This window comes from Prenolepis imparis, unplaced genomic scaffold (assembly GCF_030444845.1).
Source record: "Prenolepis imparis isolate NDT839.2.m4 unplaced genomic scaffold, iyPreImpa1.0 SCAF_10, whole genome shotgun sequence".
NCBI lineage: Eukaryota > Metazoa > Arthropoda > Insecta > Hymenoptera > Formicidae > Prenolepis > Prenolepis imparis.
Genome location: NW_028141168.1, coordinates 1977642 through 1991549, shown reverse-complemented (window position 1 = coordinate 1991549; position 13908 = coordinate 1977642). Strand labels below are relative to the sequence as shown.

The 13908-nt window shown below is 43.5% G+C and overlaps 2 protein-coding genes across 2 annotated transcripts; both read right to left on the bottom strand.

Moving 5' to 3' along the window:
• Positions 1-316: 316 nt before the first annotated feature.
• LOC145941396 (uncharacterized) lies at positions 317-733 on the bottom strand. Its single transcript, XM_083047516.1, has one exon. The coding sequence runs from the start codon at positions 731-733 to the stop codon at positions 317-319; it is 417 nt and encodes a 138-aa protein (XP_082903642.1).
• Positions 734-12022: 11289 nt separating this feature from the next.
• On the bottom strand, positions 12023-13530 carry LOC145941395 (uncharacterized). Its single transcript, XM_083047515.1, is given in 2 exon segments — positions 12023-13249; positions 13252-13530. Coding segments are annotated over 2 exon segments (1506 nt in total).
• Positions 13531-13908: the final 378 nt, after the last annotated feature.

Below are 13908 nucleotides of genomic sequence, written 5' to 3'. Positions count from 1 at the left end.
TGGGTGTTGGGATCTCAGCCCAGTATTTTCCACTAGGCTTATAAGTTCCGTCACCCTTGTTTCACTTAGGTGATGGGATTTAAGAAAACCTTGCCCCCAGGTCGTAAACCTCTTGCAAGCAAGAGCCGGGCATTGGCACAGTATGTGTATGCTGTCCTCTTTCTCCTCCCCACATACTCCTTATCAGCGAGTCTGATGTTGAATAGGTGAGCTTTAAGTATTGGGGAGTGTCCTGTAAGTAGTCCTATCCCCATCCTCAGTCTCTGCCTGTTCAGTGCAAGTAGTTCTTTGGTCCTGACACCACTGATATCCTTCATCAGGAACTTGGCCTGGCGGCAGGTTTCCAACTTCTCCTGGCCTTATGCTGTTTGTTTATGCTTTCCCTGATGAAGTTTTTGCCCACCGTGAAAGGTAATCCTACCTTCTGACTAGCTGGTGCCTTACTGGCCCCTTCCCTAGCCAGAGAGTCTGCTATTTCATTACCTGGTATACCTTGGTGCCCAGGTACCCAGACTAGAGTTACCTTATTTGCTTCGCTCAGCTCCTCCAGCACTAGCATGCAGTCCCAAACCAAGTATGATTCGGTGGTTGTCTTTGCCAATGCCAAAAGAGCTGCCCTGCTATCCGAGCAGATATATATCTTTCTGCGTTTTGTTCCTTTAGATAGGATGTGTTCGGTGCATCTAAGGATGACAAGCATCTCGGCCATAAAGACCGTGCAGTCACCTCCCATAGGAATGCTCTCCCTATAGTTTTCCCTAGGTCCATATATTCCCGCTCCGAAGCAGTTGTTTATGCCTAATCCGTCCGTGAATCACAGGTCCACATTTGTGTCCGTGATTCCCCCCGGATTCAGCCATTCATTTCTCTCTGGTATCCATAATTTAAAATGTTTTACCAGCTGATATTTTCTTGTTATTCTATCTTGTTTGCTTTCAACAGGTTTCTTTTGGAGAAGACCCAGTCTAGTGTGTCCTAGTCCAGTATTTCTCCATTCACCCTGACATTTCAGGCGGTAAGCCGTGTTGTTGGCTGTTTTGACCACGGCCAGATCTAGTGGCGTAACACTGAGGGCTATTTCAAGCGCCTCTGTAGGTGTGCTTCTCATGGCCCCTACTGCAGCCCTTAGGTAGCTACCTTGTAGGCTTCTCAGCAGTTTCTCTACCTCCCCCTTGCTTGTTTTCGTCCACCAGACAACTGATGCATAGAGCAGTCGCGGCAGCAGAACCGCCCTATACAGCCACATCGCTGCACTAGTGCTGATGCCCCACGACTTGCTCATTGCTCTTCTACACATCCACATGGATGCGTAGAACTTTTTCCTCCGCTCTATTAGATGTTTCCCCCAACTAAGCTTGGGATCTAGTATCAACCCCAGGTATTTCACTGAGTCTGTAAATGGTATTTCCTTCCCCCAGAGTTTTAACGGCTCTATAGGTTCAGGTTTATATTTTCTGGTGAAGACCATGATGTTTGTCTTGCTCGGATTTACCGAAAGACCTCTGTTCTCACACCAGTTTTGCACAATTCTTAAGGTATCCTTTGCTTGGTCCCTTAATGCATTTAGAAATGATCCTCTTACCACGATGGCCACGTCGTCTGCATAGCCAAAGGTCGAGTAACCTTTTCTCTGTAATTTCTTTAGCAGGTCGTCTATCACCAGGCACCACAGCAGCGGAGATAAGACTCCTCCCTGTGGGCAGCCTCTTGTTGGTTTTCCTCTGATGGAGATGTCCTGGCACTCAACCGACAGGCATCTGTCCGCTAGCATGTCTTCTATCCAGTCCACCAGCGGTTCTTGGACTCCATGTCTAATCAGTGCTTCCCTGATAATCGCATGCGAGGTGCTATCAAAAGCGCCCTCAATGTCCTGGAAAATTCCGATAGCATAGCCTTTTGCCTCCAGCTGGCCCTCAATTTTGCCTGTCAGGTGATGAAGGGCGGTTTCAGTAGACCTGCCCTCCCTGTAAGCTGGGCGCTAGCTAGAGGATGGTGTATAAGAGAGTCGGACTTGAGGAATCTGTCCACCTGTCTCTTTAAGGTCTTCAATACGAAGGACATGAGGCTTATAGGTCTATAATCCTTGGCCCTGACATGACCGTTCTTGCCAGGTTTAAGTATAAAGACCACTTTAGTTTCTCTCCACTTTTGAGGGACATGTCTTAGGGCAATACTTACCCTATAGATTTTTGTCAGTGGGCTTAGCAGGTTGCTCAGCCCTTTCTGCAGTAGGATTGGGTATATGCCGTCAGGTCCTGGAACCTTTAAAGGCTCGAAGGAGCCGACGGCCCATTCCACTGCTTGCGGGTATACCACTTTTGCCGCCAGTCCCCATGCTCTCGTTTTGTGAACGGTCATGGGTCTCTGCTTGTCGTTGACTGCGGAGTCTCCCCGAAAGCCCGGAAAATGAATTTCCATAAGATGCTGTAGGGTCTCCTCCGCAGTTTCTGTATACTCTCCATTGGGAAGCTTAAGGCAGTCCCATTGTGATTGGTTTTCTTTACAGAGTATTTTGCTCAGTCTAGATGCTTCAGAAGCACTCTCGATACTTGAGCAAAAACTTCTCCATCCTTTCCTTTTAGCTTTTACTATCACTTTTTTGTATATTCTCTGAGATTTCCTGTACTCCTCCCAGGATCTCGGTGTATTTACATTTCTAGCCCTGTTAAAGAGTCTTCTCCCCTCAGCCCTGTGCTTAGCTAGCTCTTTGTTCCACCATGGTGTTCTGGCTGTAGGATCCTTCGTCTCTAATGGGCAGTTCATCTCATATAAGTATTTGATGGCATCATTCAGATAGTCCGCCGCCATTTCCAAATTTTCTTTGGTGTGGAATTTGGTGGCAGTGTCCTTGAGTCGACTTTTAAGATCTTCTTCGAACCCCCTCCAATTCGTTTTCCTAGGATTTCTCTTCCATATCCCTTGGCTTTGAGTCCACTCCATGGTGAAGCGGATCTGTCTGTGGTCTGATCCTGAGGGCTCATCAGAGACCCTCCAACCCCTCACCAGATCCAGTACTCCCCCAGAGGATATGGTTATGTCTATCACTTCCTGTCTTCTAGAGTCCAGGAAGGTAGGTTCTGTTCCTCTATTGAGGATGTGCAGCTCTGTACCTACCACAAAGTTGAATAGGCTTTCTCCCCTGGGATTTATATCGGTGCTTCCCCACACCAAGTGATGTGAGTTGGCATCGCAACCCAGGAGTATTTCCAGCCCCCTCTGCTTCGCATAGGTCGTAAGTTTGATTGCGTTTTCATGTGAGGGCAAGTTATCCAAGTCATAGGGCATGTATACTGACCCTATTATCAGATCCCTGACTCCTCCACTAGTCAACTTTATCTTCGGTCTGATGGCGACTAAGTCACCATCGCTGAATTGTGGCAGTATGCAGGCGTCTAGTCCTTTCACTATGATGCAGGCTCTCGGTCGGTCTGTGTTACCAGCCCAGAATAATTTTCCACAGCCACCAAGTCCTCTGATATGTCCTTTGATGATCCATGGTTCCTGTATTAAAAGTATGTATTTACTTGTGTGCATCACAGCTGCGCACCTGGCTAGTACAGCCGAGGCGCTTTTGCTGTGATGCAAGTTAATCTGCGTAAAGTGTACACGGTCCGCCATAATTATTCTGACAGGCCCGGTGCTTTCTCCTTCGCGCTTTCCTTACTGCTGTCTCCAGCAGGCAACCTAACCGTCGCCTGCCCGAGTCCGTAGTAGGGTTTGAAGTTGAGAGCTCTTACCGCCCTCAACGCCCCATCCCCCACAAGGGCAGCGAAGTGGGTGCTCGTGGCGTCCCTACTCTCGCTCCCCTTCGCGATCACCCAGTCCGATGACTGGATGCCTTCGTTTTGCTTGTCAAGTAGCTCCAGCGCTTCCTTGACAGGTATCGTGGGATCCTCTACGTGCACTACGATTCGATGTCTCTTAGGGAGCTCGTCGACTCGCAGCGCACGCAGCTCGATCCCATTTATTTTAACCTCCGAGGTTAGGCTTTTAAGCCACCCCTCCGTCTCCTTATCGGTGCAGTTGAATACAACCGCCCCGTCCCTATCCGAGGTGCCTCTGAAAGTAGGCGCTTTGGTACCCCTTGCTAGGCAAAGGATACGCTTTCTCACCGTTTCTTTCAGAAGCGATGTCTCGTCTTTTTCCAGTCTTTTATCAGGGTATGCCATGGGAACCAAGGCAACCCTTATGAGACCAGAGGTCAATTGGGCAAAAGTCCTTTGGTCAGTTACGACTTTCGGCCTTTTGCCCAATTGAGTGTTACTCGAAGGACTGGGTGTGCTATGCTCTGACCTGAGTCGTTTGACCGCCCCAGTAGTAGCTCGCTCCCCCGTCCTTGGAGTAACTGTTAAAGCAGATGTCGGTTCTGGAGTAGGCCTTGCAGCTTCCCCCTTCGCCTCCATCTGCTTTTGTTTTTTATAGCGTCGCCTTGCCGCTACGCTATACCGAACCCGAACGTACGGTGGCTGGGCCTTGCTTGGCTCCGCCCCCGAGCTGCCCGAGCATTCTCCTCCAGATCGTTCGTCACCTAAGGTTGTCACGCCCTGTAGGACTTCCGAAAAAAAATCTGTTTTATTGGTATTAGAAGTGCTCATCTTATTCCCACGAGTACCGCGGTCGCGCGGTTTCACCTGGGCAGAGCCGCGAATGCCCAGGGCTTGGCTCGATACTCTCGGAGGTCGCCCGGTATCCGAGAGGCACCGTTAGCGACGTAACTCCCCTTACGCCACGCAGCCCTCGGCACGGTTGCACACACCTTTGCTTGGGGGTTTCCGCTTTGTCCGGTGCACACGGTTGCCATCTCCTGAGCGAGTGGCCCCCGCGTGCCCCCTCAAGCCCCTCCACCCGTCCCTACGACTGGACGAGCGAGGGGGGCCCGAGGCTGCGGTCGGTCACACCCCTGAGCGGGTGATATCCTTCCACCTTGGACCCCCCCCGCCCATCAGTCGAGGGACTTCGTTAAGGTGGGAACCCATCGGGGGGTAAAAATGTATTTAAAAGACATTAAAAAAATTAGCATGTTTTTTAGATAGATTATAAATTCTTTTAAATATATAGACTTTCAAATAGATTACAGATTTTTTTATTTGACGGATAGATAAGAACGGATTCATAAGGACTTATAAATCAATAAAGATTTGTAACGATGCGTCCTCCCCATCGTCACGTATTCCCGACACGACATCGTCGGAAGCTGCCGTCCGGCTAACACCAGCCGGACAAAGGGCAGAGGCGCCGAGCGCCACATTCTTTAATCGCAAAATACACGCGACACGGCCGAGATCACAGCCGTAAACAGTTGCCGCCGTTCGGGAACCGAATCCGACCGTACCGGCCCGAAGGCTTCCGAAACGGTAGCACGAAACACGTGCTATCAATCGCTTGCGCGCGCTGTCAAATAACGGTAAATATGTCACGTCGAACCATGCCGAATAATTGCCGAGAATTGTCGATACCGCGGACTTTTTGGTATAAAAGGCGACACAATGGCGACTGAGAGCAGAGCTTCCTGAGATCTTCCGGATCTCGCAACCCCACCAGAGCTAGTACAGCACCTGGCGACCTTTAAACCCAGACGAAGCATCCGAAAGGAAAATAGGGGTAGAGCGTTCTCTGCCTCCGTCGAGCGTTCTCGACACTTTCGCGAAAACCGTCACAATCCACCCCGCATTCAGAAAACCTTCGAGACAAGGGGGTAGAGCGTTCTCCACCTCCGCCGAGAGTTCTCGGCTAATCGAACCCCGACCGCCTTCCTGTCCACGCACCGGTCAAGGGGTAGAGCGTACTCTGCATCCGGCGAGTGTTCTCGCCACCGGCGAACTCCTACCAGCACCCGATAAACAGCCGGACCGCATACACTGCATAGCGCGTCCGCGCTTCAACAGCGGCCGCATATAAAAGCCCCGAGACCGCATCGCGACGCAACCGGAATCAAGCGCGCCGATATCAAACGCATAATAGTTACGACTCGCGGGCATTTTAAACCATTCATAGCCGGATTCTCCGAAACGCGCACGAAATCAACCGACGCCAGCGCACACGTACACACGCACACAAACGTCTATTGTACGCGATACACAAGCACCAAATATTGTATAACCTCACGTTTACACACCCATACGCACACGCCCGCGCTCATCCCTCTACGCGCTCATGCACGGCGCCCGCATACCATCCGCGACAACAAATCCACCAACTTGTACACTACCACGACGTTAATAAACTAATTATTTATTCAACGACCATTATCGCAGTCTGTGTCTCCCAAGGAAACTCCTTTCTCGAGCTCTGACTCCCGACTGACGTCTGTCCGCGCCTCGAAAAGTGAGCCCGTTACAGATTTCTTATTTCACTTGTTTAAAACCAGCGATTCAAAGACGAGTCTACCTGGTTCTTTTATTCAACATTTAGTCAAGCACATGTAGATGCGAAAATAAGAGAAATAATCTCAGAAGACGGATGTATTATTTACTTTTTCATTCACGCATGAAAATAGAAAAAGAGAAAAGATACCTGATTTGTCCCAGCAACATTTCGTCCACTTCTCGCTAATCGTGTTGCGTAACTGCAATGTTCGTGATTTCATATCATTCGATTCGTAAGAATAGAGACTCGTATCGACGCAGATCATGGCGATGAGAGAATATCCAAGAGGCTGTTGTTTTCGCGGTGTAAATTACTTGTGAATAATTTCGGCAAGACGATATGTCGCGGCAGTGCATTGTTTTTATTTGCGCTCGCATTATCTTGTGCAAATGTTTGTGTGATGTGCCACGATATTTCCGCTCAAATGGGAACGCTATTGGGGAACTCAAGATTTGCGAAACGTACTGACTTGTCAGCTTTCTATGGAAAAGGATGTTGATTTGCGTGATTCGCGAGAATCGGGAGACACCGAAATGTCTTTTTTTTAAAGAATACTCGTTCGAATAATGACAGCATTTATTTATGTCTCGATATCTAAAGTACACATTCATCAATCGATTGCAATTAATTATTTCAATTAATTAATTATTTTATGGCTTTAAATATGCAATTTTAAATTCGACTCATTCTATCTCTGCATGTTATCCCAGAAAAATATAATTTTATTTTAAAATATATTTTATTACAAAGAAATGAATGACAAAAAACTTCCTCAAGAAGAAAACTTTTCATTATTTTTTATTACTTATTATTTTTGCGATCCTAAGATATTTCTTTTCAAATAAAATTAAAAACTTAACATCAATAAATGCAGCTTCACAAGCTCAATGTTAAAATTTAATTCTATTTCACTCTAAAATGTTATTATAAAATTTATATTTTGCGGAACGTATTTTTTTTTAACAACCGTCAAAACTCTTTTCGATTATCGCTTCGCTTCAAATTGAATTTAAACACAATTGTCTTATTTTATCGCGATTCTCTCTAATGTGTTGAGAACAATTCGCGCTCTGATTGTTGAACCGAGGGACAGAAGAGAAACATTTGCCCGCACGCGAGAAACCTAATTAAACCGCTTCTTAAGTTAGAATAATAAAATAACGTAAATCAATGAAGTACTTACGCACAATTTTCGCTAATTACGTTACGACGAAAAACGAACGCATTGTATATTTTTTTCGGTTAACCGCTTCGCGATAAATGTATGCGTTTAAATGCTAATTGAAAAAAAATAGCGAGTACATATATGGTTACACATATACTGTATGTGTATATTACGGTAGCCGAATCAAATAAACCAAGACATCTATTTAACATCTGTTCTTATGTTAATAAATGTGAGATGTTTATTTGCGGAAAAAAATACACGAGAGAATCTAATAGAAAAAGTGATATTTCAAATAATAAAAATTTTGTGCAAAAAGAAAAGAGCCCTACATCCTGAATATAAATTATCTCTATATGTTATACATTATTTTTATGGTTTATTAAAAAAAATTATCTTAAAATTCTTATAATAAAAACAAAAAGACTTTGGTATATAATTACAAATTCAAGATGGACAGACTAATAAGAGCCAAGCGCAAAAACTAGGCGCAACAATCCTGCCATAAAACACCCCTTCATTCAAATTAAACGTTTCAAACCCTTTCTTGGATCATTCTCCTTTCTCAGTGGTTGAGAAGTTAAACCAAACAATATACTCATATAAAGAACAAGACCGCACCACCAAAAAAAAGCAAATCGATAACAGCAAACGTTGAGAAAACAATCATAATGGTGTCAGCAAGTCTTTCTGTTCGAGAGCGCGCGAAGAAAAGGAAAACTGAAGTGAAGCGACGGAAAGCAGGAGAGAATAGTTTAGCCACGTTACGTAACAAAAAATGTTTAATTTTATGAAAACGAATTTACAATAATTACACTAATGACTTTTCTCACAAATAATTCTTTCAGATGTCAAAATCGTATCAATTGAAAGCGGTTGTCGGCGGTAATTAGCAGTTATGATAACTCAGCGGATATGCGGTTGCGAAAGCGGTATTGCCAAGAAGGCCTGACGGCGATCGGGGTGAGCTCCTTTTGTTGTTTCGACAACGGAGCTTCCCCTATAGCGAAGCGCCAATAGCTTTCCTAGGTTCAAAACTTGGTCGAGGTGACCCAAGGACGCCGCGTGTAATTGGCCGTCTCATGTCTGCGCGGAGTACGCGTGCTCCTGACATGCGCGAGGAGTTAGATCGCTCGATCGATTGGCCTTTAAAGGCCCACGTGATGCGGCCGTGCTTGTTTCTCGTGATATCGATATCTGCGAGACGGTTGCGATGACTGTTAGCTATTTATTTTGTTTGATGTTTTTGTTGACAGAACTGACGTGACGATTTATTACTCATTTGCCCTTTTAAACCAAAAGAAAACCGAATAAGGACAAGCTCGACAATTACAGCTGGACAGAAACAATGATTATTAATTCTCTATATCGCAACTCCTTTTCAGCGTTTTAAACACTTTCATTTACACTCAAGCATTTTCAGGTAGTAGAAATGATCGATTGGGCTTAATCGATTTATTTGTGGCTAAAATTTTTACGTACAATGACCTTAACAGCGTTAAAATAGAAAAAAAGAGACCTTAAATAGAAAAAAGAGAAAAAGAGCCAGAGATAAAAAAGAAATATCATAAACTAAAATCAATTATTGTTCAATTAACGGAATGCAATATGGCAAATATCAGACGGAACTGCGAAGATTTCCGTGATAATTATTAATGGTCGAATTACGGCGATTATGACGCAAAATGAGTAATACTGAATTAATCAGAGTCAATAACACACATAATCTGCACCAATATAATATGTATTCGATAAATTAACAATAATCATTAAAAATTTATTGATATCTAATTTCATTAGTATCCAATTGATTAATTAAATTCATAATAATTGTATCTAATTTAATTAATATTATGGTTGGCACACACCAGAAAAGCTAATTAGATGTGATTATTATAAACTAACTTATTCACGTGTGTATCCTATTTAACTGCATGTGTCTGTTTCGATTATTGGCACGCTTGAGCAGCGAGTCGAGAATCTCGCAAGATAATATGTTATAGCGATATTAAAATCTCATATTGTTAAGAAATCTATCATCAAAAAATAGCTACCGAAATATCGCGATCTAAAGGTCGAAAAACATTTAATGTCCAGATTCAAACGACAAGATTATTTGTTCCGAAATATTAAATTATAAAATATTTGCTAAACCGAACAAAAGGTGTTTGCGTCGCGCGCTCCGGTATTTCGTTTTTGTCACCTTCGGCAAAAACATCGCCAAATGTTTTTCGAGGTTTGGCATCCCTCGCGGCCGATTCTGATTAGCAAGCATCGATCACTCGATCGATGCTACCAATCAGGGGCCTTTTGTCTCACCCCCAATTTCGCGTGATAGCGGCGAGAGCGAGTGTTTTACCCTCAGTGTGAGACGAGAATCTTTCGAGAGAGAATCAAGCTCGTATCGAGCGAAATTTCACAAGTCGTGTATCGAACGGATACCGATCAAGATAATCGCGTCCAGTGACTGGTCCGTCGTTTTGTTACAATAAATTAACTTGTCAAACTTATTATGACTGCAGTTACTTTCTCTGATCGACACTCCTGCATCCAGCTAACAAATAAATTATTGCGGTGTCCGCGCAAAAAATCGAAGGCACGCGGACACCTATCGATAAAATGATCAACAGCATTTGCGTGCCAACAAGTTGCGTTACATTTAAAAATACATATAACTTACTGTAGGAATAATGCAATTATGTAAATCTGCATGAATTATATGAAACAGTCTTATTGTTAGATATATTCAGACATATTATTTTTAATAATAGAATATTAATACATATATGTATATATTTATGAAATCGCTTTTTCGAATTCTATATAAATCTCCTTTTTATATACACTAGAACAATACAGGCGCGCGCTACGCGCGCGGTTTTATTTACGGACATTTTCAATTCATTATATTGTGCGATCTTTTAGTGAACGAATCGCGGTGCGGTGCGCGGCAAAGGTGTCGGGAGTGACAAAGAACGAGCCCGTTTGTTGTAATCGGACAGCACAGATATTTATTTTCACTATTTTTCACAACATTGACAGTATATACATTTGCACGCGATCGTGGCTCTTAATTGACGGTTAATCAGAACGACAAGTGCGCGTAAGAACCTCGAAATTAATTGCCGAGCGAATTACGGAACTATTTGCGAGATAGAGTGCGACTGTGAACTATGCGTGCGAAAGACAGCGAGTTGAGTGAGTTATCGACGGCTTTGAACACGCGCGCCTTTTGTCACGTCGACTTTCTGGAAGGTGCTACGAAAAGAGATCGCCCTTTTGGTCTGGAGACAAAGGGGATGAAGGACTTTCCTGGTCGGAGGACAAATCTGTTTATTATTTCGCCGTAGTTGTGCGCGCTTATTTGCACGGCAGCGATTCTCCGCGCCTCTCTCTCTCTCTCTCTCTCTCTCTCCCTCTCTCTCTCTCGCTCTCGCTCTCGCTCTCGCTCTCGCTCTCGCTCTCGCTCTCGCTCTCGCTCTCGCTCTCGCTCTCGCTCTCGCTCTCGCTCTCGCTCTCGCTCTCGCTCTCTCTCTCTCTCTCTCTCTCTCTCTCTCTCTCTCTCTCTCTCTCTCTCTCTCTCTCTCTCTCTCTCTCTCTCTCTCTCGTATCGAACGCGCGGTTTTTGCGCGGCGCGATATCGAGAGCGCGGCTACGTGGTGATGGGCGCGCGGGCCGAGGGGCGCGAGACTTTTGCCTCTTTCGCGCTAAATTTAGCTCGCGAAATCAGCTGAGCGGGATGGATACACACACACGCAAACATCCACGCACTATATCATGACCGTGTACGCGTGTATGCGCACTCTCTCTTTCCGTCCCCACAGCTCAATTTCTAACAATATAATTTCAATAATTTGAAAATATATATAGTAAATTAAATATTTTTGCAACAAAAATGTAAATAAAAACAATATTAATTATTTATTTATATTACTTGTTATAAAAAAGAAGATATTGTCTTTTTGAATCATATGATATTGTATTGCGAAAATGTATAGGGGAAGGTAGGGCAACGCGGATGTGTTAAGGTTTGACAAGAAAAATGACACAGTTAAAATTGAGATCAGAAACTTTTTTTTTAATATACCTCTAAATTTAATCAACTTTAAAATAAAATTAGAAAAACATAAAAAACTTAAACGTTTAAACCTCTTTGGTATCAAAAACTAAAGCAAAAGAAATTATTCGCTTTGCTCGACCCCCCTGGGCAATGCGGATGGGTCACTCGGGCAAAGTGGATGGAGCAAAAGAAATAAACATTAGTCTTGGCAGTCGTCACAAAAGTAGCTGCCAAATCCTCTATATGTAGTACACCCTTCATGGGCCCATTTGGTGCACTGATTGCACTGGATCCAGTCTTCGGACGGCGGATCGGTGTATTGTTCAGAACACACCAAGCAGAAACACTGTATGTTCTCTTTATCTTTAACGGACTTCATTCCATTTTTAGCTCGTTTCCTTTCTACACGGCTGCAGCTAGGGCCAGCTATTTCAGTTATCTTTGTTTTTTTTTGCTTTAACTTTTTGGAACTTGCAAGCTTGTTGACTTTTTATGGGAGAAGACGTCAATATTTCTGCCTTTTGTCTCTTATTTTTACGAGCTGTTTTTGGTGCAGCCATAGTGGGTATTGGTCTTACTTGAAATGGGGATAACCTTTTAACTGCCTGGTTTACTTCTCTCATCGCAGAATTTTCTGTCTCTATAATGTTACATTGTGGTGTAGTATTGTCGCAAGCCGGTGAGATATTGTCGCGTAGTAGTACAATATTTTCTGAAGGATTTTCTTCTAATGGGCGGTCTGTTATTGATGATGGAGCATAATCTTCATCGCCAAATGCATGTGCATTATAGGGCCAAATTCCTGGTTTTTTAAATCCTTGAATAGCATTTTGAACTGAAGCACCTTTGCTGTAGGCTCCTCCGAAAAGTTTTGCGATGTTATACTGGTTAATAATCCTCCCTGGGTGATTTTTTTGAAAAGTATTTAGTTCTTGTTCAAAGTACTTTTTTATAGGTCCATAAACAGCAACATCTAGCGGCTGCATTTTGTTGGTTGTATGTGGAGCAAATGAGACGAAAATAACGTGATTCTTCGATGCAAATTCCAAGGCTGGATAATATTTGTGAGATTCGTGATTGTCAAGAAGCAACAAAATTTTTCGGTTTTCATTTGGACGCACCATTTCAACAAAATATTGAAGCCATATCAAGAAAACATCTCCATTTATCCAACCATTATCACTCACCGTAGCTTGGGAACCTGGAGGGGCATCATTTAAAAGCCGAGCTTGCATCCGCTTTCGCGCAAAAATGAAAAATGGCGGAACATATGTGCCAGCAGCATTACAACAGCATATGACAGTTGTGAGTTGACCTCTTTCAACACTGCTAATAATTCCAACTTGCTTCTTTCCTTTCGTACTTAAAATCTTTGGTGGCTTCGAAGTCGAGGTTTTCACGCCAGTCTCGTCCATGTTGTAAATAGTTGTCGCATTGAAATTAAACTTCTCGATCTGCTCCCATAAAAGTGAATAAAATAGCTCCACCTGTGGTTTATTAAAGCCTCTTGCTCTAGCGATAGAAGTAGGCTCAGGTGATCGCAGCACAATATCAGGGTGTCTCTGCTTAAAACCAATAAACCATGCTTCGCCTGCCTTACCGTTCTTGAATGGGTTCTCTATGTAATTTTAATTGCAAAGTTATAAACTAGTTGTAAGAAATCAGTGCGAGTTAAGCCGAAAAATAATTTATCCAGCTCTTTCAGGTAATTACATAACTCATATTCTTGATCTTCAGTAAAAGCAGCATTAAACCTTCCCAACTTTTTTAAATAGTTTCTCGACTTTATATGCCGTTGTAATGTTGTATACGGAATCTGGTACTTTTTGGCTGCCGATGTAATAGACTCTTTTTTTTCTTTGACTGCATCCATGGCGCGTTTTAGGTTGGTCTCCGTCCATTTCGCTTGGTCTGTTTTACGTTTGTATTGGAAAATCATCTTAAAACAGAAAAAAACAGTAATCACAATATGATCGGGCAAAGAGGATGATTTATCCGCTTTGCCCCCATCCACTTTGCCCAAAGGGTCTAACTTGGCACGGACTTGGAAAGGTTATAAATACGTATGAGCAACAAGTGAAAAGTATAGATCAATAGTCTTAAAAATAGAGAATTCTTATAAAAAAACATTCACCGTGGTTGAGGAACAATTACTATTAATAATCAAGCTACATACCTTAGCGAAAATCGCAAGAAAACACACAAAATTTGTTATTTGTCCACAAAAAAATCACGAGAGTGTTCACATGGTTTTTTCCACTATCATGGCGTTGGCGGCCGGTCTCTCCCTCTACCTGCTAGAGACTCGTAGCGCCAT

Excerpts from the sequence above, each read along its gene's own strand:
- LOC145941396 (XM_083047516.1), bottom strand. The coding sequence starts at position 733 with ATGGGAGGTGACTGCACGGTCTTTATGGCCGAGATGCTTGTCATCCTT.